Source organism: Akebia trifoliata, chromosome 3, assembly GCF_017979445.1.
Source record: "Akebia trifoliata isolate Shusen 1 chromosome 3, ASM1797944v1, whole genome shotgun sequence".
In the NCBI taxonomy this organism is placed as follows: Eukaryota; Viridiplantae; Streptophyta; class Magnoliopsida; order Ranunculales; family Lardizabalaceae; genus Akebia; species Akebia trifoliata.
Window position 1 is genome coordinate 11138612 of NC_141377.1, and position 27998 is coordinate 11166609.

Consider the following 27998-nt stretch of genomic DNA (forward strand, 5'->3'; position numbering starts at 1 on the left):
ATAATAATTCAGAAGTTTCATCCAATGTCTTCCTATTGTTGAACCAAAAGTTTTAAATTTTGATTTTAAAGATTAAAATTTGAAATAAAACAAAGAAAATAAAATTTCTGAAATCTAAATTTTAAAGGCGGTCCACATCTCCATTCAGACTTCACTGAGGTTATCAAACACATGTGACACTTGTTGAAACAGCATTCCAGCTGTCAAGCAAAGAGGGGGCATGACACGAGGCGCACACCTTTATTAATGGCCAAGAGATTCGGAAAATTTTACAGGCTGAAATCGCGTCGAGAATCGGCAAGTTTCGTTCCAAACACGCAGATTAATAGGTTTTGCTGATTTTAATACTAAAATCAACAACGTCATCTCACTGCCCTGCTCCTCCCTGTTTGTGCTTGAAAGATTTGTAGAACACAAAGGAGTTGGTTGAAGTTTATTATGGATCTTAAAGGGAATCCTGCCCTGCTTGGCTACCGAATGCCTGCAGAATGGGAACCTCATTCACAGTGTTGGATGGGTTGGCCTGTAAGTTCGTTCTCCTTCTTTACTTCTCAATTTTCATTAATAATGTTTTTCGTTTTTGCTATACATGAATATGTAAAGAAGAATAAGACAATTAGCAAAAGATTGTTAAAGTTGCAGATCTCCTAGGGAAAGATTGCTAGAGTTGTAAATCTACTTTACTATTTTTGACATCAAAGCCTCAAAGGCGTAAGTCTCCAACTCCTTTAGGAAGATAAAGATTGATCCTAACATCTTGATATCATTCCTTATCTTTTTAGCATTTTTAAGCCAAGTATTGCAATACAACGAGACTTTTAATATGTCATTTACATATTGCCTGATTGAGTATAACAACTTAATCACATCTATATCCTTCCTCTACTTTTGCATCTTCCGAATATCATTTGTAATGGGTTGATACTGATTGAGTTCTTCATGTACACTCATTAGGATGCAAAAATCTGTTCAAGTGTTTGTCATCTTGTTGTATAGAAAAAATAGTCTTGTGAGAGTTCTTTAATGCGGGTGATATTATTAGATCATGAGTACATATTCTTCATTTTTTCCCCTTATCTCTTTAACTACATCCAAGAACATAAAATTAGCTCTAATTTGTGTTTTCATATTGTTTTAACAATTTGTACATCTTTTTTTTTCTATGGAAACCAAGGTATCTAGGCCTCTTAGAGCACCCAACTAATCCTCGGGGCAGATGCAGTCCCCTCTCCCCACCAGATGCACCATGTAATTTTTGGGATAAATCCCTGAGGGTTGCCCCTAGGGGGTGATTCAAACTCAAGACCTCTGCTTCCTGAAGTGTGGTCTTGGCCATCTCACCAAGGTAGTTTTCACTCAGTATAGGACTAGGTATTTTTGGAAAACACAATCACCTAGTCAAGGATAATCCTAGTTCCCATGACTAGGGCTTAAAGCAGGTTGGATATGAATGTGTCCATATCCATATCCAAAATTTTTATTTGATTTCATATTGGGATCCGAATCCGACTCGGATCATACTAAGACCATATCCGAACCATTTTACTTTTATTAAAACCCTATCCGGATTCGATCCGACCGAATTTATTGATTCGGGTCAGATAATGTCAAACCGTTTAAGATTATTTTAAATAAAATGTGACTAAATGGTGACTGAACCTCAAGATCTCTCCATTTTGAAGAGAGGCCTTGACCACTACACCCAACCGTTGCTGGTTGATGAAACATGATTTAAAAAATATAAAAATACATCTTGCAAAGTAATATTTCATTCAGATCTTGACGGGATGGAACCGTATCCGACCCAGATCCGACTTGAGTCAAGGGACATCAACCCATATCCGAACCATATTTTAATTCGGATATATTTGATGAAACCAAACCCACTAAATTCGGATTTGGATCATTTGGATTTCGGATAAAATGCCTACCATTTTAAGCCCTACCCATGACCTAACCATGATTGATGCATTTGAACATCTTCTAGCTCCCATCTATCAATCATAGTCGGGTCATGGGAACTAAGATCATCCCTAACTAGGTGGTTGTGTTTTCCAAAAATCCATATACTCAATGAAAACTCTCTTGGTGAGATGGCCAAGACCTAAAAAACTAAAATTAATTATGAGAAATCTCTCATATTGAAATCGCATAGGCCGAATAAAATTGAAGAACTGATTTTAGGGTTCAAATGAACTCAAACACTGCTGTAAATACCTTTCACCACATCGGAGAACTATAAAGCTTACCCGAAATCAATACCATAAAAACTCTTGATCTGATCATATAAGGATTTGTACACAACCACAACCACAATCATACCTTCACATGGAGGATTAAACATAAACTCTTCCTTAACCTTCAATTAGATAAAGAAAAATCTGGTTTTCTTACTAATCAATTGAGACACAATGAAAATAATAGATGAAAATTAAGAAAAGAAAGACATAGGAACTCAAACCCTTATGATGTGCTTTGATACCATGTAGATTAATAGTTTGAGGGGAAGGAACTCACTTCCTTCTCTTGTTTCGTGTGAAGGGCTGTTTGTCACTTTCAGTTAGAGCTGTTTTCGAGTCTTGGGGATAGTTGGGCTCTTCGTTCCCTAAATCCGAGAGGCTGTTGTGGAGTCTAACTCCGTTTGCTATTTCTTGAAGAATTTGGAAGGAGCGTAGTAGCAGGATTTTCGAGGGAAAGGAACATGCAGTCAAGCAAATTATTTCTTCGTTATGGTTTTTTATCTTTTAGTTTTGGTGTAAGACTTCATTGAGTCAAGAGAGTCTTCTTTGAGGTGTTATTCTGGGGTGTGATTACCTTTTGTGTTTAGCTTTGGGTGTTATTCTGTTTTGCTTTGTCCTCTTTGTGTATTCCTCTTGACTAGTTATCTCAAGTTCTCAACCAGCTGTTTTAATATATTTTTCTTTTACATATAAAAAGTACATTAACTTAATAACAGAAAATGAAATTGTACATATACCCCTACTACTGATAATTTATTTCTTCTAACACAATATTTGTTTCAACATTGGGAATATTGCCTATGGTACAATAGGAAATCTAAATATGCATGCAGTATCCACTATCAGTATCCTATTGTTGGATATGGATACATGGTATACTGAAGTATCCAGGCATCATAGGTTGAAACCATGAGCTTTTAGCATCCACACAGCCTTATATGTTTCTTGGTAAAACTTCCCTGCTGGGTATCACATAATAACTAGGAAAACCAAAGATTCAGGTGTTCATGGTTTTTCAGTTAATTAACTGTGCTTTATCTCCTGTTCTGCCATTCAAATCTGTTTGCTTACTTCTAGCTTGTTACACAATTTAACTAGATTATATTATCTAGTTTGGATGGGGTGACCTGAAATGCGAAATGCTCAAATGTGGTTTCTAATAAAAGAGTTAGTTACTTTTAATTTGCTGTATTGCTTGCCATGATAATCTTTATATTAATCTTGCTTAACCCTAAACAAATTGTTCCTCATATCTCACTAGGCACCTCTACATTATGGGTGATGTTGTGCCTTGCACTATTTTTTCTTTCATACTCCTTTTGTTTCCCTGATAGGTTTACGGGTGATTATCCCATTCAATCTGATTGGGATGCCCTGGCTCTGACATGATGTGGATCTCAGAGTGCTCTTAGTTCTTTAGTATTATTTTTTGTTTGTTTTTAGAAGAACAAAGCCTGGATTCAAATATTTGAACAAAGTATTCTGTCCTCATTATCATTTCCCATGAAATTACAGGAACGTCCTGATAACTGGCGTGATTATGCAGTGCATGCACAACAAGTATTTGTAGAAGTTGCAACTGCAATCTCAAAGTTTGAGCCCGTGACTGTTTGTGCAAGTGCTGCTCAGGTTGGTAAAAGTATAACTGTTGGTGGAGCCTTTAATGTACTATTCTGATTGAGTCTGACATTGCAACTTCTGAACTTTTACTTGCAAAAGTGGGCTGAAGCACGTTGTAAGATGCCACAAAATATCAGGGTGGTGGAGATGAGTATGAATGATTCATGGTTCCGTGATACTGGGCCAACTGTGAGTTTCTTCCTTTGTTTTTTTATTCATTGTTCCTTTTTTTTTGTTTTTTCCATTTTGAAAATTAGTTTTTCTTGCACTCTTATGAGTATTTTTTTTTATTGAAAATGTGGTGTCAATATGTAAGCTGATAATTTTTGTGGAAAGTTTGTTGTACGTGATGGGGAATTAAGTTCTGAAGATCCAAAGCATAAGGTTGCAGGAATTGATTGGAATTTTAATAGCTGGGGTGGTAAGGCTTTAGATTGCACTTGTAGAAGTTCTTCGTTGAGATGTGCTCTTTCTCTTTGACGTGTGTTGAGGATGAATCCTTGAATTTCAATTGTTTTGTATCTGAAAAGCTAATTCGAATCTTGTTCTATGGTTAATGGTGGACTAAGCATGATTAATTTTCACTTTGGTTGCTGTCTGGATTCCTAGGTATTGAGGAGGGTTGTTACAAGGACTGGAGTCATGACCTTCTTGTTGCAAGGAAGGTTGGTGGAGTTGACTTCATCATGATTTTATTTCACTAATTTTCAATGTGGTTACATCTTATGTGCTTAGTTGTGCTAACTTTTTTTTTTTTTTTTCTGATATTAGTTTGAACCTTTGTTTTATTTTCTTTCTTAGATTCTGGAAGTTGAGAAGCTCCCTAGATTTCCTCAGACCATCATTCTTGAAGGTGGAAGCATCCACGTAGATGGTGAAGGTAACTTCACTGTAATTAATAGAACCTTTGCATATAAACTTAATAAAGTAACATATAGAGGGAAGAAACCAACCAAAAGACATTTTTTATAGAAAAAAATTAAAAGAAAGGATTACACTTCATTACGTGTCATGATATGTTGACACGGATATGCTTATCGATGTCTCCAACATGGAAAAAATCTCAGGAAATTTTTTTCATTGTTAATAAAGTTTATGCATCTCACTTTTGTCGTGTTGGTCCTTGATTCTCCATTTTTCTCAACAATGACTTTGTTGCCACTAGAATGGAAACATGTTTCTTGATGGCTCACTTAAAGTTATTATACAATTTGTGGCTTCTCCATAAGTCTTGCTCTTCTTGCACCATATATAAATTTCGTTATTGACTTACAAGGATACATGCACTAAGTTTGGAAGTTAAATTCATTAGTGTGGTTGTTTAATGCGCCAAATAGAATAAACATAAAAATAGGGAACAATTGGTGGACATATTACTGTTATGTTTTGAATTTATTTGGCATTTGTTCTCCAGGGACTTGCCTTACCACTGAAGAGTGTCTCTTGAATCCAAATCGGAACCCAACTTTGAGTAAGGAAGAAATAGAGGATGAACTTAAGATGTATCTTGGAGTCAAGAAGGTTATCTGGTTGCGTTGTGGCTTGTTTGGTAATAATTTCTACTTTGGATTCCATTTTTGGCTCATGTTTTTAAAAAACATTCCCTAGGGAAACTTCTATCTCTAAACATATTATGTAGGTTATGAAGATATACATTTCATATTCATGTTGATTCATCAAAGGCTTTTTTGTGTTTATGTAGTCTTAGACCTGTATGGCAATCAAGGTATTATATTTCTTTCGGTGTCTATTTCGGTCAGGTTGGAACTGGGAATATTTTGACCAATGTGGAAATTAATATATTTTTTTTGTAAGTGATGAAAATGCTGTGGAAGTAATGAAAGTATTGAAGGAATTTTCATTTAAACTACGGGAAATAGGCATTAAAACACAGACTTGAGTCATAAAAATACAATAAACACTCACATGGAGCATGGAAATGAAGATCAACAATGTTCTTCGATGTATATGTGCAAATGTTTGAGAGCACAACAAAACTATAGTACTCTACATGGAAATGAAAATAATAATGTCATATTAACTACATGCTGTGTAAAACACTTGCTTAAATAGAGAAACTGCTAAGTACTGCATTCACGTGTTCTTATATTTGAATAATGTTTTGGTGTGGGGTAAATTGGACTTGAACCCACAACGTCAAAGTTTCTTTGCAATGTGTCAAACCAATTGAGCTATGGGTCTAAGCCCATATTTGAAAATATTTGAATAAAGTAATAGTGTATATAACTAATTAAAACATGGATAATTGTGTGTATGTTTATACGAATGTATTAATGTACTTGAAATATATTAAAATAAGATGATATAAATATCTAAAGAATTATAATTTGTTTACACTAATTAATGGATATTATATGCAATTTTCTATTACTAAACATAATTATTATGTGTAATTTACAAGTGCTTTCTATTAGGAATTTATAATTGTTATTATATTTATAAGTTTGTATCAATATTTTTTGAATATTTCTTTAAAAGTAGAATGTTTCATTCGAAGTTTATTCACTGAAATATTTCCACAGGTCTAGCTTTGTGTTAAGCTGGCTAGGGGGTTGTAAGGGGACAATGTGCCCCCTACCCATAGGTGGGGGTTTGAGGGGGTAGAACTCCTGACCCAATTTTTTTGAGTGTCTTTTTTATTCAATTTCGTAAATTTTCTCTTGGGAAAATTCCAACTTTGTAGGGACTTTGAATTCATAGCCTACTCATTTTTGGATTTCTATGAGGTATTTTTAGTTTTTATGAGAGGAATTGGGATCAAGAGATTGTAACTGATGTAGGGTAGAACACACAAACCTAGAGTTTATATTAAAAATCAGGTTTTAAGGTGAAATCCCAAGAATTAGGAGTAATGAAGAATCTCTATGCCGAGCAAAACATACTAGAAATTTCAATCTAGGTTTGAGATTGATGGAAATCAACTGCACACTAAAATTAAGAACTAATATTGGGTTCTTATGCTAAAAAAAAAAAAAAAAAAAAAATAGAAAAGGGAAAAAAAAAAGTCTTTTCTTTTTCTTTTATTAATCAATCTTCAAAAGAACTAATTGCTAAATTTGTTTATTAGAATTCCTTATATAGATAACTCCTTTATAATACTTCAGAAACCTTCTAAAATACTAAAAAGTAGCTTTCTAATCTATCTATAACATATTACTTACCTTCTAATCCTATTAGAACTCAATTTAGACACCTGAAAACACTTCTAATTATGACCTAAGGAATAAAAACGAATTTAGAAAATAATAGAAACATCAAACAAATTAGAAACTAGATAAAATAGAAACTTCCTAAAGTTGAAATAGAAACTAACTAGGACTACTCAAGCAACTTAAAAATAGAAACTCAATAAAAGAAATAGTCCTAAGAGAAGTTAGACTAGGTCTTGTGGACCGGTCAAAGATTGGTCCGAGTTGATGTAGTTAGTCGAACGGAGTTGACTTGGTTTTGATTGACTTGACTTAGTCAAATTTGCTGATTTTTTCGACATATCTTAACTTGATCATAGGCATTGAGGTAAGTGTCGGCAAGCCTATCTACATCATCCTCCCCAGGTTGGAGAGAATTTTCCCTTTGTGACAACATTGGAAAGATTATCACCAAAGTATAGAGATAGGTGCTTGACATTAAAAACATCAGAAATGCGTAAAGTGGCGGGTAGTTTGAGCTGGTAGGTATTAAAATTGATCTTTTTTAGCACTTCTATAGGCTTAATCTTCTTGAAAGCAATCTTTCCTCCTCAAGGCATCTTGTCTTTAGTTAGGACAACCCAAACAAGATTACTAACATCAAAGTCAATCAAACGTTGTGGAGTATCTCCATCGGATTTGTATTTTTGAGGAGTCTCCAAAAGCTTTTCCTGAGTGTGAGTACGAATTTTCTTGAGAGAAGTAAAAAAATCAACCATAGCATGCATGTCTTGAATATTCGGCACATGAGATAAGTTAAGGGGACCTTTGGGAGCATAACGATAAACCACATAAAAAGGACAGTAACCCATGTTGCGATTGTGAAATAACGAAGTAGTAAAGAGAACAAAAAAATCACACACGAAAACACAAGGATTTATGTGATTCGGCAGTGTACCTACTTCTTAACCTTAGAGATCTCTATTTATAAATCGGGAGTTACTAAAACATGTTTATCCAACCTCAAAATAGAAAATAATCACTTAGGAAAATCTTCCATAATTCATTTTAGTAATCTTAAAAATAGAAAATCCCAGAATTAGAATACAGGACAATTACTCAACAATTTCCACCTTGGAGAAAAACTGTACATGTCTCACACAACAAACTATGCTCGGAATGCAACTCCACCTCAAACATGAATCAACCCGACTTAGTCACCTGTCTGCTAACACCGCAAACAACATTGGCTTTTTAAACCACCAACCACACACTATTGAATCATCTTGGTCCACCTTGACTTGATCACATGGCCAATGCACATGTGTAGCTACCTTGAGTCGATTGCCTAATTAACTCTAGAGAGGGACCTCGACTTGTCCTCTCAAATCGTAGGAACAACGTCACAATCATCTGCAACTTGGAAACACAAATCTGGGGCTCCACCATCTGCGAAAGAGACTCTTTGTAGATGTGTACTACTTTGCATATCCTGTTTCCAACCTTTTGTCGAGGTCTTGGAAATATCATGTATCAATGTATTTCCTTTCAGATGATATGACTCACCACACTTTTCTCCCTTCATTAGGACCATGCAACTACATGTGATTTTCAAAACTCCACCTCTAGTTGAATACTTACAACCCATGCAATCCAACTTACCAAGTGATATTATATTCTTCTGCATCTTTGGGATAAAAGCCACATCACTCAAAGAATGTACCACTCCATCAAACATTTTGATTTTTACTGTACCAATTCCCATGACATCACAAACCAATCCATCACCCAAGAGAACCACACATGTTTTCTTTTCTTGGAATGTATCAAAATATTCCATTTTGAGCATATATGGACAAAACAACCTGAATCTAATATCCACTCATCCTTAGAAAAAGTGTGCATACCTTTGGAGATTGGTTGATCATCTCCGTAGTCATCATTACTTTCTATTGCAACATTTACGCTATTAGACATCGACGTCTGTCAATTGCACTGAATGCCTCTAATTGTGAGGGTTCCTCATATTATATAGAAACTATTGGGTTGATTACAAGACTGAATGTCAGCAATTACAACAATCAAGGAGAGTCTAAATAAGGAGACTATAATCTTCCTACTAATTACAAGATATTTACAGCTATAATACAAAATCATGCTATAACTAGAGAGAATAATTATGGCTAAATATATATGTTGTATCTGACTGACAGATATCTACAACTATAATACAAAATCATGCTATAATTAGAGAGACTAATTATAGCTAAATATATATGCTGTATCTTACTGACATCCCCCCTCAAATTGATGCTGGGCTATCAATAAGCATCAATTTGCCCTCAAGGAACTGATGGCGCTGTCGTGTCATGGCCTTCGTAAACACATCATCTATCTGGAGATTAGTGGAAACATGAGGAAGAGAAATAACACGAGTGTCCAAGGCTTCTCGAATAGAATGACAATCTACCTCAATATGCTTTGTACGCTCATGGTAAACGGGATTAGTAGCTATCTGAATGGCACTCGTGTTATCAACATGAAGATGAGTAGGATTAGATTGAGGAAAACCAAGCTCAGCTAGAAGCCCATGAAGCCAGACAATCTCAGAACAAGCAGCAGACATTGCACGGTATTCAAATTCAGTAGAAGATTTAGAAACGCGAGCTTGTTTCTTACTTTTCCAAGAGATTAAAGAATCGCCAAGGAACATGCACCAACCCGTGACAGACCGTCGAGTATCAAGACATCCGGCCCAATCTGCATCACTATAAGCAACAAGGCAAAGAGGAGAGCCAGTTGGGAAGGACAATCCATGGCCAGGTGACCCTCGAAGATATCGAATGATACGATGCACGGTAGCTAAATGGAGATGGCGTGGAGTTTGCATAAACTGGCTAACTTGCTGGACAGCGAAGGAAATATCAGGCCGAGTAATAGTTAAATAGTTCAAGCTGCCTACCAACTGTCGAAACATAGTAGGATCAGAAAGAAGATCGCCCTCCTCATTACGATATTTCACATTGACCTCCATATGAGTATCCACTGAAGAAGAATCCTGAAGACTAGACAGGCTAATCAAATCCTTGGTATATTTGTGTTGATTCAAGAATATACTCGAAGAATCAGTGTGCACTTCCAACCCCAAAAAGTACGTAAGAGGACCAAGATCCTTCATATGAAAAGAAGCCTGAAGATGCTATTAGAGGTGAGTAATCAAGGTGGAGTCACTGCTAGTAATGACAATATCATCGACATACACAAGTAAAAGAATGAGACCAGTTGGTGTCTTGCAAAGAAACAAAGAGGAGTCATATTGGCTTTGGACAAAGGAGAAGTGAAGCAGAGTAGACCTGAACTTGTCAAACCATGGCCGGGGAGCCTGTTTTAAGCCATAGAGAGACCGTTTCAACTTACACACAGTGGAAGACGAAGAAGAAAACAAGCCTGGAGGAGGAGTCATGTAAATCTCCTCTTTGAGATCACTATGAAGAAAAGCATTTTTGACGTCCATCTGGTGAAGTGGCCAGCTTTGGGAAGCGGCAATAGAAATAACCGTACGCACTGTAGTCATCTTCGCCACCGGAGCAAATGTCTCATTATAGTTCACCCCATATTTTTCCTTATTCCCAAGGGCAACTAATCGTGCCTTATATCGGTCCAAAGTTCCATCAGGGCGGAGCTTAATCGAGTAAACCCATTTACAACTGATAGCTTTAACATTAGAGGGACAAGGAACCATGTCCCATGTATGATTGTCTTGGAGAGCCTGAAGTTTCTCATCCATTGCTTTCCGCCAACATTCATGTTTAACAGCCTCGGAAAAGCATGTAGGGATGGGAATAGAAGTCAAAGTAACATTAAAACCATACCAATCAGGGGGACGTGATACTCGGGCAGATCGTTGAGGAGTAGGATCGGGAGGCATGTCAGGCTCGGGAGAACTTATCAGAACTGTCTCAGATGGCAGGTCAATCTCAGGAAAAGTCGTCGAAGCAATCTCAGATGAAGGGTCAGTCTTGAGAAGGGGTAAAGTCGGTAAACGTCGAGTATACACCATTCCAGGTTTGAAACGTTTAGGGAGAGGAGTCAATTCATCAAAACAAGGTAGAATACTAATCTCAGGCAATGACTCAACATGTGTAGAAAAGAGACATTGATTCTCAAAGAAAACAACATTACAAGATATACGAAATTTGTTAGAACAAGGATCATAGCAAACATAACCTTTGTGAGAAATACTATAACCCATAAAGGCACATTTAACAGACTGAACAGAAAGTTTGTGACGTTCATAAGGAGGTAAATGAACAAAGCAAACACATCCAAAAGTATGCAGATTAAAATAGCTAGGGTGCTGATGATACAAACGATAATATGGAGAATCAAAATTCAAGACCTGAGAAGGCAGTCTATTAATTAAGTAAATTGCAGTAGATAATGCCTCAACCCAGAATTTAGAAGGAATAGAGGACTCGAGCAATAAGGTGCGAACAACGTCCAAGAGATGTCCGTTCTTTCGTTCTGCCACACCATTTTGTTGAGGGGTGTACAGACAAGAGCGTTGAGAAACAATTCCTTTGTGGTTTAGGAAATCATGAAACTCGTGGGACATACTCTCCACCAGAATCAGACCTCAAAATCTTAATACTTGTAGAAAATTGGGTCTCAATATATGCTACAAAGGTCCGAAAAATAGACAAGACCTCAGATTTTGACCGAAGAAAATAGACCCAAGTATAACGACTAAAATCATCGATGAATGTTACAAAATATTTATACCGAGCATGAGAAATTACAGGAGAAATGCCCCATACATCACTATGCACAATATCAAAGCATTTTGCAGCACGACTACCATGAGAAGGGAACGAAAGAGTCTTACTTTTACCAAGTTTGCATACAGAACAGTCAAATGACAGATTTTTAGAAACTTGTTCTTTATTACTTAATAAACTAGAATTTAACATACGAGACAAAACAACAGAGTTTGGATGACCCAAACGTTTGTGCCATACTTCACTCTGAGTGTTAACTGTCATACAAGCCAAAGATAAATAACTAGGAGTTAAAAAGTGTAGTGGGAATAGTCTGCCAACTTTAGGCCCCTTCGTGAGTATCTTCCCCGACACCTAATCTTGCACAAGACAACCATCACGAGAGAAATGGACATTACAATTGTTATCAACTAATTGGCCAATTGAAATAAGACTAGTAGAAAGTCCAGGAGACACATAAACATCTTTGAAAGAAGGATTAATATCTCCTACTTTATTAATAGATAAATGACTCCCATTAGCTATCTGAATATGAGATGAACCATGATATGGACGAACATTGCAAAGAGTATCAGATGATCCGGTCATATGATTGGATGCAGCAGAATCTAAAAGCCAAGATTTAGACGAAGTAGTACCATTACCTTGGAGTCCTAAGGCAGAAAAGGCTGACACAATCATCTGCTGGACCATTTTAGGAGTAAGAACAGATGGTCCAGCCACAGTAGAAGAGGCTAAGGACATCTCTGGAGCAGATGAGGTGTTTACTACAGCTTGATAAGCGTTAGCTTGACGATTTTGAGGCCGAGTGGGACATTCTTTAATAAAGTGGCCTTGTTTCTTATAGTAGTTGCAAGATTTCTTTGCACAGTTGGCAGCAATATGACCATACTCCTTGCAGCTGAAACACTAAACCTTGCGCATGTCCTTCCCTTTCCCATAGGCTGCATAGGCTATTGGATTTGGATTGGAGATTCTGGAATCTTGCTGGAACGTAGCTTGAGTGAGAAGACGCTGCTCTTCGCGAAATAATTCTCTAAAACAAACATCCAAGGATGGAGGAGGATCCCGGTTCATTAAATTTAAGCGAGTAACCTCAAATTCAGGGCGCAATTTCATCAGGAATTGATCTCTCTTGTTTTGCTTATGAACAACCTGAACCGCAAAGAGAGGTGTAGCAGGTACCTTCGCATAAACCATATCAGAAAATTCTCCCCACAAATTCTGAAAACCAAAAAAATACTCCTGGATAAAGAGATTGCCTTGAGTGTAACCAACAATCTCATATTCCAACTGAAAACGGCGTGCGGTATTATCTTGGTGATAAACCTTTAGCAAATACTCCCACGTGGTCTTCGCAGTCTTATAGGGCCTTAGATTGAGCACAATAAGAGGATCGACAGACCCCAAGATCCAAGACATCACACGTGCATCCTTGACCGTCCACTTAGCTAGCTCCCTAGGCTCCGTAGGGGCTGGATCACTACCGTCGATATGGCCCCACAACTCTTTCCCCGTAACAAACAATTAAAACTGGAATTCCCAAGTAGAATAATTTTTTCCAGTAAAACGGACTCCGAAAGATTCACTAGAAGACATGATGAAACCAATATAACAACACCACCAACTTGAAATCAGAATAAACACCCGAAGCCACTAGGATAAGAAATTGTAAAACCTGATAAAGAAGTAACAGGTCCAAACCCACCAGATCTGTTGGACAGCAAGCCCAAGTCCACCAAACAACAACCTTTAGAGGCCAAAGTCACCAGTTTGCAACCCAAACAACACCAAAGAATTAGGAATGTGCAACAAAAAAAGAATCGATAGCAACACTCCAGCACCAACCGATCCACTCTAACACTATTCTAGTAAGAAATAGCAGCCACAAAACCTGCCAACAACCACCACAGACTGCACAGACCTCGTTGATAGACACCACAAAATTTCCACAATCTCTAAAGAATCTGCCAACAGTCACTAATCACCACAAAGGAGTAGTTTCCAGCAAGAAAGAAACTTCCTACCTAAAAAAAAAAAAAACTGAAACCTAGAACAATCCTAATTTAAATGATTTAGGCTCTGATACCATGTCAATTGCACTGAATGCCTCTCATTGTGAGGGTTCCTAATATTATATAAAAACTATTGGGTTGATTACAAGGCTGAATGTCAGCAATTACAACAATCAAGGAGAGTCTAAATAAGGAAACTATAATCTTCCTACTAATTACAAGATATCTACAGCTATAATAGAAAATCATGCTATAACTAGAGAGAATAATTATGGCTAAATATATATGTTGTATCTGAGTAACAGATATCTACAGCTATAATACAAAATCATGCTATAACTAGAGAGACTAATTATAGCTAAATATATATGCTGTATCTAACTGACAATGTCGACCTTTGTTGATGAATTTGCCACTTGTCTAACATACGTTTTTTGTATGACAAAGAAAGGCATTTCTCCTTCAATTTCTCTTTCATCTCGGCCCATTAGATGATGGGATACCCCTTTATTCTCTCAATCCTAGGCTTAACATTTGTCCAATAGAGTCTGGCTTGGCATACCAATTTCAACTTGACAAATCACACTCTACGACCTTCAGACATCTCATACCACTCAAAATAGTGGTCCATGTCTAATAACCAGTCAAGAAAGGCCTTGGGTCTAATTGACCATTAAAAGTCTTAGGGGCTTCAATCTAGACAGTGTGCATGACTCTTTCATTGGGGTGACAAGGATCCTGAAATCCACCACACCACAGTGGAGGTACTCTACCTTGTCATCCACATTGACATTTACCTGGACCTATACCTTGATCTATAATAGGGGACTCAATGTCATTGCAGGCATGAAGGTCATTCAGTCGGGTAGACTCCAAAGCCATCAAGAAAACATTGATCTAGATCATATTTTAAGCCACGTGGTCAGAAAGAGCTGTTACGGCTCAAGTTAGTTTAGTGAGATCCATCTTGGGGTCATCACTCTTAACACTACGAGTGGACATTTGCAACCTAAGACTTGATGGTGTTCTAAAAATTGATGCAATGCACAAGATAATATATATGAATCCTATTCTAAATGCATAACAATAAAACCCTTAGTTAGACCTAGCCTTTGATTCTAAAGTTGATGTAGGATGGATATGTTTAATCTAAAATGATGCATCTTAGATCAAGGGTGAATCACTAGTACTAAAAACATAATCTAACATTATGCAACCACAATTCAAATAAGAAATTGATAAACAATTAGCTTAGTTACCTAGGCAAATCACAATCCTACAATAAGAACCCCTTCAAGTGTTTTAATGAAAGGACGCCAATGGTAGTTGAACTTTCACTAGCTTAGGGTCACAATTATTTTAATGCATGTAGGGATCAACGTAAGCATAGGTATAATGATCAAAAAAATAAATAAATTCAGCAACATTAAATTCCAAAGAAATAACTTAATTGATCTAATGAGGAGGGTTTAAGTTTGTTTGGTTGGGATTATGGAGGGCTAGAGTTATTGGGCAACAAGTTTAATTGGGCTAGGATGAATGTGGTGATGTGTAGTTATAGAAAAAGAGTGTTGTATCAGTGTTCAAACAAAGGGAGGGGAATTGGTTTTAGATGGGTTTGGAGGCTAATTGGGTGGTGTCCAGATTTTGGAGTGTAGATTAGGTTTTGAGATTATTAGAGTTTGGGATTGATATGAGTGAGTTTTAAGAAGGTACAATAGTGTGCATGTTTGTTGCCTGGATAGAACAACAGGTGGAAGGATTTCATAGTGGTCTAGAGGATGTGTGGTTTGGTGAATGGGGATGTAACAATAAAGGAGGCAAGGCAGATGAGTGGGAACTGGCTTTAGTAAGGCTTTAGGAAGGTTGGGATTGAATGGATGGTTCGACTACTATAAAAATGCCAAGGTTTACTCAAAAATAGAACTAGAGAAGTAGAAGAGATGAAGAAGAAGGAGAAATACGAGAGATAGCAATATGTAGAAACTTATTTGGAGTGCCACCAACTAAGTCGGCTGTACCTTGGAGTCACAGTAAGGGAGCAAGGCATCACACCAAGCAGTCCAACCATGGAGGTAGGAGAATATACTGTCAATTTTTATTCAATAATCAGTTGTAATTAATATAAGAGTGTCTTTAGAGAATGAAAAATAAAATGTTAAAGCAAAGAGATCAACACACCTAAATTACTCTTAACTTAAAGATAAAAATTACAAAATACCCTAATTTTTCGTAATTTTATCTCCCTTAAAATTTCAAGCGATATAAACTTTAATAAAAAGACATAATACAGTTACCAAACTACCCCCAAACAACTATGCTATGACTATTTATATAATAAAACACAACGGTAGACCCCACTTCCTTTATCTCGCATAAGAAGGAATTGGGATTTAATCTCGCTACGAATCTCGAGGGCAACTTTTAACTTTATTATCTTTTCTCTTCTATAACTTTCCAATAATACCCTTCCAAATTTATTGCCTTTCCTCTTCCACCCCCTCTTTTCAAGAATTCTTCTCTAACTTAGTTTTCTTTTCTCTTCCCTCTTTGTCAATAATACCAGTTAGAGACCAAGAATCAAACCACAAGAGAAAAAGAGGAGAAAATATGAAGAAGAGAAGAAGCAAATAGAGGTGGAGAGGAGAGTGAGGGTCGAACTAGAATGGTTCGGCTCCTGTTCCTCACCTTTCTCTCTTTTTCTTTCTTTCTCTCTTTCTATATATATATATATATATATGTATAGATAAAAGATGTGGGGCCCACTTACAATGAAGTGAAGATGTGGGCTCACCATACAAAACTCAATGAAAACATTTCTAACACCTCCCCTCAAATTGGAGCATACATATCATAAATGCCCAGCTTGGAAAAAGAAAGTAAAAAGTACACGGGATAAGGGCTTAGTAAGAAAATCAGCCAATTGATCATTGGACTTCACGTAGGTTGTGACAATCTGTTTACATGTGAGTAAATCCCGAAAAAAATGGCAATCAACTTCTATGTGTTTTATACGCTTGTGGAAGACATGCTTACTATCAATAAAGATGGCGGCTTGATTGTTACAATACGTCTACATAGGTAATGGAGCATCAACACTCATGTCTCGAAGAAGAGAATGAATTCACAACATCTCAGAAGTGGTGTGAGCCATCATATGATATTCAGCCTCAACACTAGAACAAGTTACCACATTTTGCTTATTACTACGCTAAGTAACGAGATTGCCTCCTACCAATTGCAATAGCTAGAAGTGGACCGTTGATCAGTATGACTACCAGCCCAGTCAGCATCAAAGAATCTAGAATAACCAATGAAGAGGGGTGATGCAAGAGATCTTTTCTAGGAGTACCTTTCAAATAACTCAAAATAAGACATAGCTTCCCAATGAGGTTGTTTAGGTGCATGCATAAACTGACTGACAATTCTCACGACACAGGTAATGTTTGGATGAGTCATTGTGAGGTAGATGAGCTTGCCAACCAATCTCCTTGATCTAATGATGTCCTAAAATATTGCCCCCTGTTCAGTATCAAGCTTGATATAAGGATCCATGGGTGTATCAACAAGTCGAGATCCCGGACTCCATCTTAGAGAACAAGTCCAACACGTACTTATGTTGGCACAAAGTAAGACCTTCTTTGGATCGTGCCACCTCAATCCCAAGAAAGTAACGAAGAAGGCCCAAGTCCTTATTGTGAAATTGAGTACCCAAGTGAGCCTTCTACTAAATAATGCCGACGGAGTCACTTCTTGTGACAATGGCGAGTAAACACAGAATGATGAGAGGTGGAATGCTGAAACCCATGCTGAAGCACCACAAAGCCAAATTTGTTAAACCAAACACGTGGGCACTGTTTCAGTCCATACAACTTTTTTAACCTGCATACCAAGGCGGATGAGTTTTTAAGAGATGAGGTAACTGAATGTGTAAGAAAAGCTCTCTAAAGGCGAGAATATGCATTCGCTGAAGTAGGAATCCATTCAGCAGACAAAATCTGATCCTTGAAGACATTGTACTCTAAATTAAGATTGGACAAGCAATGTAACCTGGAACTCTTTGCATTGATTTAGCTAAGCTTCCAAATTAGTGCTCAAAGGTTGATATTGTGTAAGTTCTTCCCACATATCTTTTAGATTGGTATGATGATCATTTAGGGGTTTGTCTCCCTATTTGGTGGTGGACATACACTCGAGCAACTCAAAAACCCTAATCACATTACTCTCTTGAGAATACATCTTTTCAAGAGAGTGCATATCTTATTTGCAATATCAAGAAGTTGGACATTGGAAGTTACAAATGGTTTCATAATCAACCAAAGTCAGGTCATAACTAACAAGTTTTCACTCTACTAATCTTCACAATTCTTTGAATTCCCTAGAGGATAACCCTCAAAAAGGTACTTCACCTTCTTCTTGGGTTGTAAAAATACCTTGATAGAATGAGACCAAGAGTGAAAATTATTCCTGTTTAGTTTACAGAGGTGATATGATTGGTTTGATCATCACTCATAAGAACCCGATCATCTATTGGAGCAGCCATTGATGTGAGCAAGAAGGCAAGATGAGAAACCACCCTACAATAGAGAACAATCAACACCAATACCTCACAAAAAAAACTTCGCAAAAATCCGATACAGAAAAATAACACATTTTTTAGAAGCTGGAGAATGAAGAGATCATACCAAAAAACACCATAAGACACCAGAAAGGAAAACCAAAGTCAAAGTGGTAACAATAGGTGTAGATAACACCTATGAGAGGGGTGACAATGATAGAAGACACATTTGGGCTGCGATATTTGAAAAAATCAAAACCTAAAAAACAACCAAAAATGACCTAAACACTACCAAACGCAGAAAATTTGTTTGTAAAGCTCCCAAAACTGATCATAAAGCCCCAAAAAGGCAATCACAACAACTCACAACGACGAATAAGGCCCTGGATACACATATAGGGTTTCACTTGTAACACCACAAGGGATTGAAACTCTTTTTACTACCAAATTGTAGAAAATTAGGGTAAATAATAGAAAAGAATAAGAAGGGAAGAAGAGAAAAGCTTTGATACCAAGTTAGAGACCAGGAATCAAACCACAAGAGAAAAGGAGTAGAGAAAAGATGAAGAAGAAGCAAAAAGAGGAGGAGAGGAGAGAGAGGGCTGAACTAGAATGGTTTGGTCCCTCCTTCTCACCTTTATATATAAAAGATGTTGGGCTCACTTACACTTATGAAGACATGAGACCATCATACAAAAACTCAATAAAAAACAACTCTGACAATACCCTTCCAATATATATATATATATATATATATGTAAGGGACGGTTCATGGGACAACAATTGTGACAACATCTATGACAACGGTTTTTTGTAAACCACTTTTGACGGGGTTAGAAGTTTCGAAATGGGCTGATTTTTGGTGAGGATGATCTCTATGGTGAGGAGACCATCTTCAACAAAAATCAGTCCATTCTGAAACTTCTAACCCCAGTTTACAAGTTGAAGAATCGTGGGCTGTTTATTTTTTTGTAAACCACTTTTGATGGGGTTAGAAGTTTCGGAATGAGCTGATATTTGGTGAGGAGATCATCCTCACCAAAAATCAGCCCAGTTTGAAACTTCTAAGCCATATAACACAAAAACCATTGTCATAGTTGTTGTCACATGAACTGCCCCCATATATATATTATATAAAAGATGTTGGGTCCACTTACACTTATGAAGACATGTTCCCACCATGCAAAAACTCAATAAAAAACAACTCTAACAATACCCTTCCAACTTTATCGTTTTTCCTCTACTACCCCTTTTCTAGTAACACACCTCCCAATTTATTGCATTTCCTCTCTTATCCCCTTAACCTAAGAGGATGCCTGTGCTGGTGGTCATGGGCAAACTCTAGTGGACTAAAAAACATTAAAGTATACCCAAATATAAGATCCAAAACAGAAAATTAACTAAAACCTCTAAATAAAACATAAAATAAAATCCTAAGTTGAAATTTGGCCATGTGACACTCAATGGCTATGATGTCCTCATCATATGAGCAATTACCTCAATAAAAGTAGAATCCTCTTTGAGATCAGAAAGGAAAAACAAAGAAAAAAGAATGTAGTTGAATATGGCAACCTCCATAAAAAGCTAGACATCTATCGATGTCAACTCATAGTGGAATATCCAACCCTAGATATTTAATAGCCATAGTCTTATTTGCCTAGCAAAAAAATAAAATTTTTCTACTTGTTGGTACTCAAAATTGAAGATTCAAAGTTGAGAATGTAAGCCCAACCAAAAACCTTTGAGAAAAAATATTGGTTGCAAGTGGAATGGATCAAGCGATTCTCTTGAGAACATGAAGTGCATTCCTTAAATCAGCTACCAGTGTCTTGATCGTCCTAATGCTACCAGTCGTTCACCTTGGCAATCAATCGCCATATGCATGAATTGCATTTTTTTTTTCATCATTGTAATCCTTATGCTTTAAGTGTGAAATTGAGGCTTATGATTAGCATTGGAGAATAAAAACTCTCAAGCAAAAGAACTGGTGAAATTTAAATGGGTTATTTAATGAACATTTGTTATCTTGGCTATATTCTTATACGGGTCATTAATTGGAAGCAATGCATCTTAATTGCGACTAATACTTAAAAATTTGCGCATGTAGTTAATTTATTTATGACCCATATCCTTGTGTACACTTTATTTATATGGCAAAACAGGATTAATGTTGCTGACCCCAATGTTTGGGGTAAGCAGAGATGATGGTGACGATGGTCTGTCGGTTTTATGTGATACTATGTTTATTTTCTTGTTCTTTTGATTTCCCCATTTTTTTTTAATACAGATTGTTAATGTCAATGTCCACTATTTCCTTCATTTTCATCAGGAAAAATTAACCCGTTGGCTCTCTTCTTATGGACTTAGAATCATCTCATTTGATGGTTTGTAGGTGATGATGATACCAATGGCCATATTGACAATATGTGTTGCTTTGTGAAGCCTGGTGTGGTTATGTTGTCCTGGACCGACAATGAATCAGACTTGCAGTATGAACGTTCTGTTGAGGCTTTTTCCGTTCTCTCCAATGCCACAGATGCTTGTGGTAGAAAATTTGAAATAATCAAAATCCATATTCCTGAGCCACTTTATATGACACATGAAGAGTCAGCTGGAGTTACAATGGTCAGTACATACATCCTTCGATTTCACTTCCCATTATATGGGTGAATTTTAACTATATATACCTTGTTTTCTCTTCCTCTCTAGAGAGTGCTTACTTCCTATTTGATATCTTGTGTGTGGGGGCCTATTTGGATATCATGTTAGACGATCCAACGATGCAGTTAATTTTACATACATTGGAGATCATCAACACAAAATTTCAATCAATTCTTAGCTTCATGAAAAGTAGACTTGAATTTGAAACTTCTGGATTGTTCCATTTAAAATTTTATGTTAGGTTGGATCTTATATAGTTAGTAATGTTAGAATAGATCGATTTTTTTCTTTTTTTGGTGATATTTATCGTCGTTTTGAGAATAAAGCAATCTACTGTAGGATATTTCAAAATGTTGTCCACATGACTACAAGTGGGAGTACTAACAGGGGGTAAATGTTAGAAAATTTTTATGTAGGCAATAATGAATTTGATATAATACAAAGCACACAAAATTAACCAATAATTAATTCGATATAATCATCGCCCCTACTACGTTGCTTGTAGGTTGCAGCAACTCCCTCCTAGGATTCAACGGGATTAATCTCTATTAATAGCACAGTAATAGAGATGCACAGCTCTCAGGTGTACTCTATAATAGAAGATAAGAAAATATGGGAGAAAATTTGTGTTACTGTTTTCCTGGAAATTGACTTGGTTTTGTATCTGAGCTCCTCGTTCAATAAAAATAATCCATTCCAATCATGATGAGGTGGTTTAGATTTGGTTCTCTTAATCACAACTGAGTTGCAATGGGATTCAGATATGAATTTACACTAAATTAGAACTGCTATATTGAATAAATTACTTAAATTACGTGGTACTTACCTGGTTAGATCAGCAAGTATAGGAAATAAATCCAAGATAAGAGTAGCGATAGAAAGCGTTATTCAATTAATTCCAAATGAGAATACAAAATTTTGCAGAGTTTTCACTGTCTAAGATGCCTTTCTCTAAGCATGATATCTTGAGCCTTTTTTCTAGCCTTTGAATCCGATCACAAAAACAGGTAAGGCCATGTCAGACAAGAGAGAATAGAGTGCAAAGAGAAATGGAGAACAAGTGGCTGGGGAGCAGAAGAAAAAAATTAGAATTGAATAATATTATGCTTAGAAAGTTATTTAAAAATATTTTATTATATTTTGCAATAAATACAAATTAGTTATTTACTGCTGAAAATTTCAATTATTTAGATACAATTTTTTTTCTCTCTCATTGAGATATAAAGTATTATTTACTACTAGTGCAGTGAACTAAAATTTAGTGTTGGGTTATGTGGATTTGAACTTGAAAATATGTGGTGTTTACTTTAATTGTCTTTCAATATTAATTGTTTATATATGATGTTTTATTCTATAGTTAAAATTTCATGCATGAGAGGCTTGTGCCTCGTGTGTGCAGGCTTATGTCTCACATGAGAAATAACCTAAAACCTAAGTGAAAATTTGGGTTTAAATGTGATAATCAATGCAGTTGCGAAATATGATCTTCAATCACTAGAATGAGTGACAAAGCTGACCCTTTGTTGTATCCAAAGTTTATATGGTCAGATGTGGGGACCTTTTGAGAAATAGAAGTTTGCTTGAATTCTTATTTTTGATCTTCGATGTTTTCAATGACAGGTTGGTGAAGCTAAGCCAAGACCACCTTGTACAAGACTTGCTGCTTCATATGTAAATTTCTATATTGCCAATGGAGGGATCATAGCGCCAGCATTTGGAGATGAAAAGTGGGATACTGAAGCCTATCGTGTGCTCTCTTTGGCCTTTCCACATCGTGAAGTAAGCCATAACCATCTAACTCATCAAATATTTATCTTCACATTTTACATGCGAAGAATATCTTTTTCATTTTGGTAATTTCTTGCAAAGACACATTGATAATGTAAATGTTTTAATTAGCTATAGCTGCATCATTACCAGAAAATATAAAAAAGAAAAGAAAAGTAAAGAAAATAAAATAAAAGAAAAGAAAAGATGCTGTAATACCCTTTGGGACCTGGACTCTTACCTATACATGGATGCGTTCGGTACCCTTACTGAGGTAATATAAGTTGCTTAATTGCCTGATGTAACTCAAGAACTATGACTGTTTATTTATGAAAAATTTCTAGGGAGTTTTTCTCCATCAACTAAACAAGATAAATTTCCTGATTTTCTGATGAAGTTGACATTACTGGTGGGCTCAGGTGATAATGATCAAAGGTGCAAGGGAGATTGTTTTGGCAGGTGGAAATATACATTGCATAACACAGCAACAACCAGCCTTTCCAAGCAATGTGGTGAAACATGGATAATTGGGGTTATACATTGTGAGGGTCTTTATGATTATAACTTATGTTAGAGAATCGCTAAATGCATGAAATATAAAGAGAACTGCTATTGGCACCCCAACTTTTACTTTTTACACCCCGATTAAAATAAAAAAGAAAATAAGTCAATGGCTGAGAACAAGTAAAAGTTGGGGTGCCAATAAAGACACACACACTCTTTTTTGTTTAGATTTCTATTGACTAGATTTAGGGTTTTATATGTGCTTAATATTAATTGTAAACAACTGTTGAAGTTTTTTGAATGTGTTATAATGCTTTTTAATGTGTGAGGTAATAACTTGAACCAGACTTGTAATGTTTGAATAGTGTTTTTAATCTTGAATTAGGGTGTGATAGATAGTTTAAGAAATTGAGGTGTAATAAGTAAAAGTTGGGTGCCAATAGCAGCTAAAAAAAAATGATATTTATAACTTGGTCCTCAGGCGGTGATGATAAACATTCCCTCTCTATTGTGTTACAACACTAAAGGGATGATGGTTTAACTTCCCACACCATTATCACCTAGGTTCTTTTGGCGTGTTGATTAGGTTCTCATCAAATGGCATTGGAGCCGGTACCACATCTTAGGTTGAAATCCCGGAAGGGGTGATCTGAGGGCCCAGAACGAAGGGTACCAGAGAGTGGGCCTGTGTGGAAATTGGCTGTGGAGTGTCGTGGTATTTTATGATCCCAAGGGTTTAAATTTCTGCACCATTATCTCCAACATGCTTTTATGTATTGGTGAGATTTGTCTCTAATATCGACGATCTAGTCTCAATGTAACAGGTTTAGGTTTGTCTAAATTAATTTTTTCTACGAAAAATGTCTTTCATTGTGAGGAGAAATGATCCTCTTCTTCTTCCTTTTCTTCCCGGATTGTGGTAGCCATGAAATTGTAGTTCATTTGGTCATCCAAAATTTCTGTAGGTACAGAGGCAGTTTGAAGGTTAGAATTGGGGATAGCTGCAAAAGCTTAATGAGTATCAAGACTGCTTACTCTCTCTACCCTTTGGTGAGTGCATTAGATCATAGAGCTGTCAATGCACATTGAATAAGATTATAATTGGATAATTCGTTGTCTGAATTGAGGATATGGGTTCTGATAAGTATCCGATTTGATAACTTATATCAGATTGGTTTTGAATCTCAGAATGAATATTGTGTAATACGAAACTAAATAATATCATTAAATACTTTGATAAGTACACTTCCCCATGGCTTGTGAATGAATTCATCTCACCATTTTAAATTATCGATGTGAATATCAGTAATGTGTGATTGGCTACAGTCATCCAATTACATATGATTTTCAATCAAGTTTCATTAAATTTCAGTTTGGGTCAATATTTCGGTCAGGTGGGGATTTACAATGGGGACAGTGGAGGGACTTGCCCCACAAGAATTTTCAAAGTCTACAAGGATATATGAGCTATTGCGACAAATATCAGCGGTAGATATAAAAATTCACTGTTATTTCACTTGTCGTTGCCCCCACAAAAATTTTCCACTCTTAGTTGCCCCCATATGGACAAAATCTTGGCTCCACCCATGATTTCAGTCAGTTTGGAAATAGAAATGTTTTGTGGAAATACTTCGACATGTGTGGAAATAATTATAATTTTGTGTGCGTAAATGATGAAAATATTGTGGAAATAAAGGAAATATGATAAACTTCTTGTTCTAAATTCATAAGAAGATATATCATGCGTGAAAAGAAAATAATAATTCATCAACCTACAATTAACAGCCAAGTGTAGTATGGAAATAAAGATTTATAGCGTTGTGTTATACATTGCTGGCTGATGCATAGAAGTCTGACAATATAGTAATTAAAAAGTAACATAAAAGCCAAGATATTTGAGGGTGTTACAATCAAATAGATTAAGGCAATATAAAAAGATAATATGAGTCAAAGAAGTAATAAATTACACAAAAGATAAAAGACAACACGATACTTTCAAAATAGGATCAAGTATATTAACTAACACATGCATTGACTCCCAAAATGAGTGCTTCTTCACTAATTCCTCTATTTGTCTTGTTTGTTGAGAGATATTGCCCTCATACACATGCCACTCTGGACTAGCAAACATATCTTTAAAATCTCTTTTATAAGAGATGTTTCTAAGGCAATGTATTTGCTTGTAAATCTAGTCAACCCTGGATGAATTATGTTTCCTCCACATTTATTCCTCATTAGGGTGAGTACTTGAGCATGATTATAAATATTGTCGATAATCTTCCCTGCCTATTGAACCACTTTTGTCATTATTTGTTTCTCACCAATGGATTTTACTGCACACGAGGCCCTAAAAAGTTGTAGTCTTATTTTTTTTATTTTCTCTTGCTTTGTCTTCACGTAAGTGTTTCATTGTTTGTCACAATCTACCACCATGTGATCTTTTCCAACAACATCTACGTCACAAATGAGCTTATATATATATTTGGCATCTTTCCTCTCATTTGATGCATCGACAGATTTATGAAATATTATTTTACCCATACAATACACCATAAATTATTGTACCGTCCATGGGGCACGACTCCTTTAAAATCCCTATATAATAATTTAGCTAATCTACTTCATCATCAGCTTATGTGTAGTAGGTGATGTCACGCCAAGGCCAAGTCTTGCAGCTTCATATAATATTGTATCATAATAGACTGAGTTTGCAACATTTGTTGAACCATTGTTTAACTATATGAACTCTGCCAATGTTTTTCTGATGTTCCCCATTTCTCATTATTCTTTTATCAAATTTTTTTTTTGTCTTGGCATCTTCCCATCATTATGCACATGGATAAATAGATAAAGTATTTTTAAGGTGGGACCGTGCAATCACTCATACTTTGTGCACGAGTAAATCCTGAACATTGATGGATATCACTAGATAATGCAACACCTGATGAACTATTTTCTCTCTCTCAAATTGATTGTTCAAAATTTGATATGTTGTCATCTAATCTCCTTTTCTGTTCTATCTCCCAATGATCAATAAGAGATCTCTAAATGCTATCTCTGATGATCTCATCATAGTCTAAGTAAATCGTATCTCTTTTCCGTGTTGGTCTGCTAAGAATCTCTTTTTGTAATTAATCTTTAGCTTTGTCCGTCTCATGTCTATCTAAATTTTTTCCTTAATGGTGACATGAACTTATCCTGAATTGAGAGGTCTTGGTGGAATTTACCACCCAATGTGCCTTAACAAGATAAGTGTTAGGTGGTAATTTACCATATGAATGATCTAAAAATACTTTGAAGGCATAATATTCTAATCAAATCAAGTTCTTAAATTAGTGTAAGGAGGTAAAGGCCCTATTATCCAACTTCCAATTTAATAAACCTCAATAACCTTGAAATATGCAAAATCATCTTAATAAAGGTTGGGGTAAGAATGAAATTTTAGTACCCAAGTGTCTTGGCATTTTGAAAAGTATAATTATCTAGGGGGTTAATATAGTAATTATATCCTGAGGATATTTTATTTAGGGTTCACAAGGTGTGTAGAATGATGCCAAGTGTCAAAGATAATAACTAACTTAGATCTGAAATGCCATGTGGCATGGGATTAACAAATCATTACGAACTCTGTGAAGTCCAATTTACTAATTTAAATCAAAGTTCTTAAATGGACACTTTTGACCTGATTTTGTCCATGTCTGAACCGTTTATCTTGAATTTGATGCTTTGATCTTGATCCTTATCTATTTGAGCAATTTGGGATGTTGAAAGCTATTCCTTTTTGCACAAGGTGCTTGCAGTGAACTACAAAGAATATACATAATCCATAATTTCTCAAATAAAATGGGATGTAATGTTTCACCAATTCTAACAAATCTAAAGAGATTGGAGTTTGGCAGGGTGTAGATCAGGTTATGCTCGCAGCTCCCAGCTTTGAGATACCCATGAATGTTGTATTTTGTAAAAGCAAAATGGATAACTGTGAACATTGTTTATAAACTTGTTTGAGTCTAATTGATGTTACTTCCTAGAGTTATGCTCATGATCTGGATCCTTGTTTGATCAATCAATCATTCTTGCCATGTCATCCTAAATCTGAGGCATTACAGGCTCTAGACAAGTGCATGTGTGATCGATGGTGATGATATTCGGGTGATAGCAGATATCGGATAATGGTGATGATGATGATAGATTAACGATGATTGATGATGAAAGATTTTTTTTTTGTTTAATTGTTTTAGGGAGCAACATATAGTTAGGCTCATGCAGACAAGTAGATTGCAGGGTATAAATAAAGATATTCTATGCCACATGGGTAAATTCTACTTTGTCTCGCTTCTATGGGTACCAAGTGCATATAGTAAGGGCTCGGGCATCCTGTAAATTTTTTCAGGCCATTTAGTTTTTTCTAAGAAATAAATGTAGGAAATCAGAGGCAAATCGATTTGAGGAATTGATGAGGGATGATACTATGGTGCAGTCTAGAATTAACATTTTCGCTTAGAGAGGGATTTGCTGCAAAGTTTCATGATGATGATGATGACTTTTCCTTCGACATTACTACCGAGAGAAGGATCATTGTTGACTACTCAGACCAGGGCCTTGGTGGAGCATTTCAATACCCTCTAATTTTCACATGTTTTAACTTTTACTTCCCTGCATTTTATATTCCTACACATAGAAAACTTGAAAAGAATCTTAAGGTT

At 36.1% G+C, this 27998-nt stretch overlaps 1 protein-coding gene across 8 annotated transcripts; it reads left to right on the forward strand.

Moving 5' to 3' along the window:
• Positions 1–239: 239 nt before the first annotated feature.
• Positions 240–27580, forward strand: EMB1873 (porphyromonas-type peptidyl-arginine deiminase family protein). 8 transcript variants are annotated; one of them, XR_015176214.1, is made up of 12 exons: positions 242–525; positions 3756–3869; positions 3960–4049; positions 4197–4281; positions 4470–4525; positions 4662–4740; positions 5275–5409; positions 20753–20985; positions 22642–22800; positions 23208–23330; positions 23879–24071; positions 24258–27580. XR_015176214.1 is itself a non-coding variant. In XM_086433893.1 (11 exons), exons 1-10 carry the CDS (start codon positions 439–441, stop codon positions 23313–23315), a joined length of 1146 nt encoding a protein of 381 aa, XP_086290019.1. In that variant the 5' UTR covers positions 242–438; the 3' UTR covers positions 23316–23330; positions 24258–27580. The 8 variants fall into 8 exon arrangements, 6 of the variants coding, with proteins under 6 accessions (XP_086290023.1, XP_086290022.1, XP_086290019.1 ...); XR_015176215.1 differs by having other exon boundaries at positions 24264–27580; XM_086433893.1 differs by lacking the exon at positions 23879–24071.
• The last annotated feature ends 418 nt before the right edge of the window (positions 27581–27998 follow it).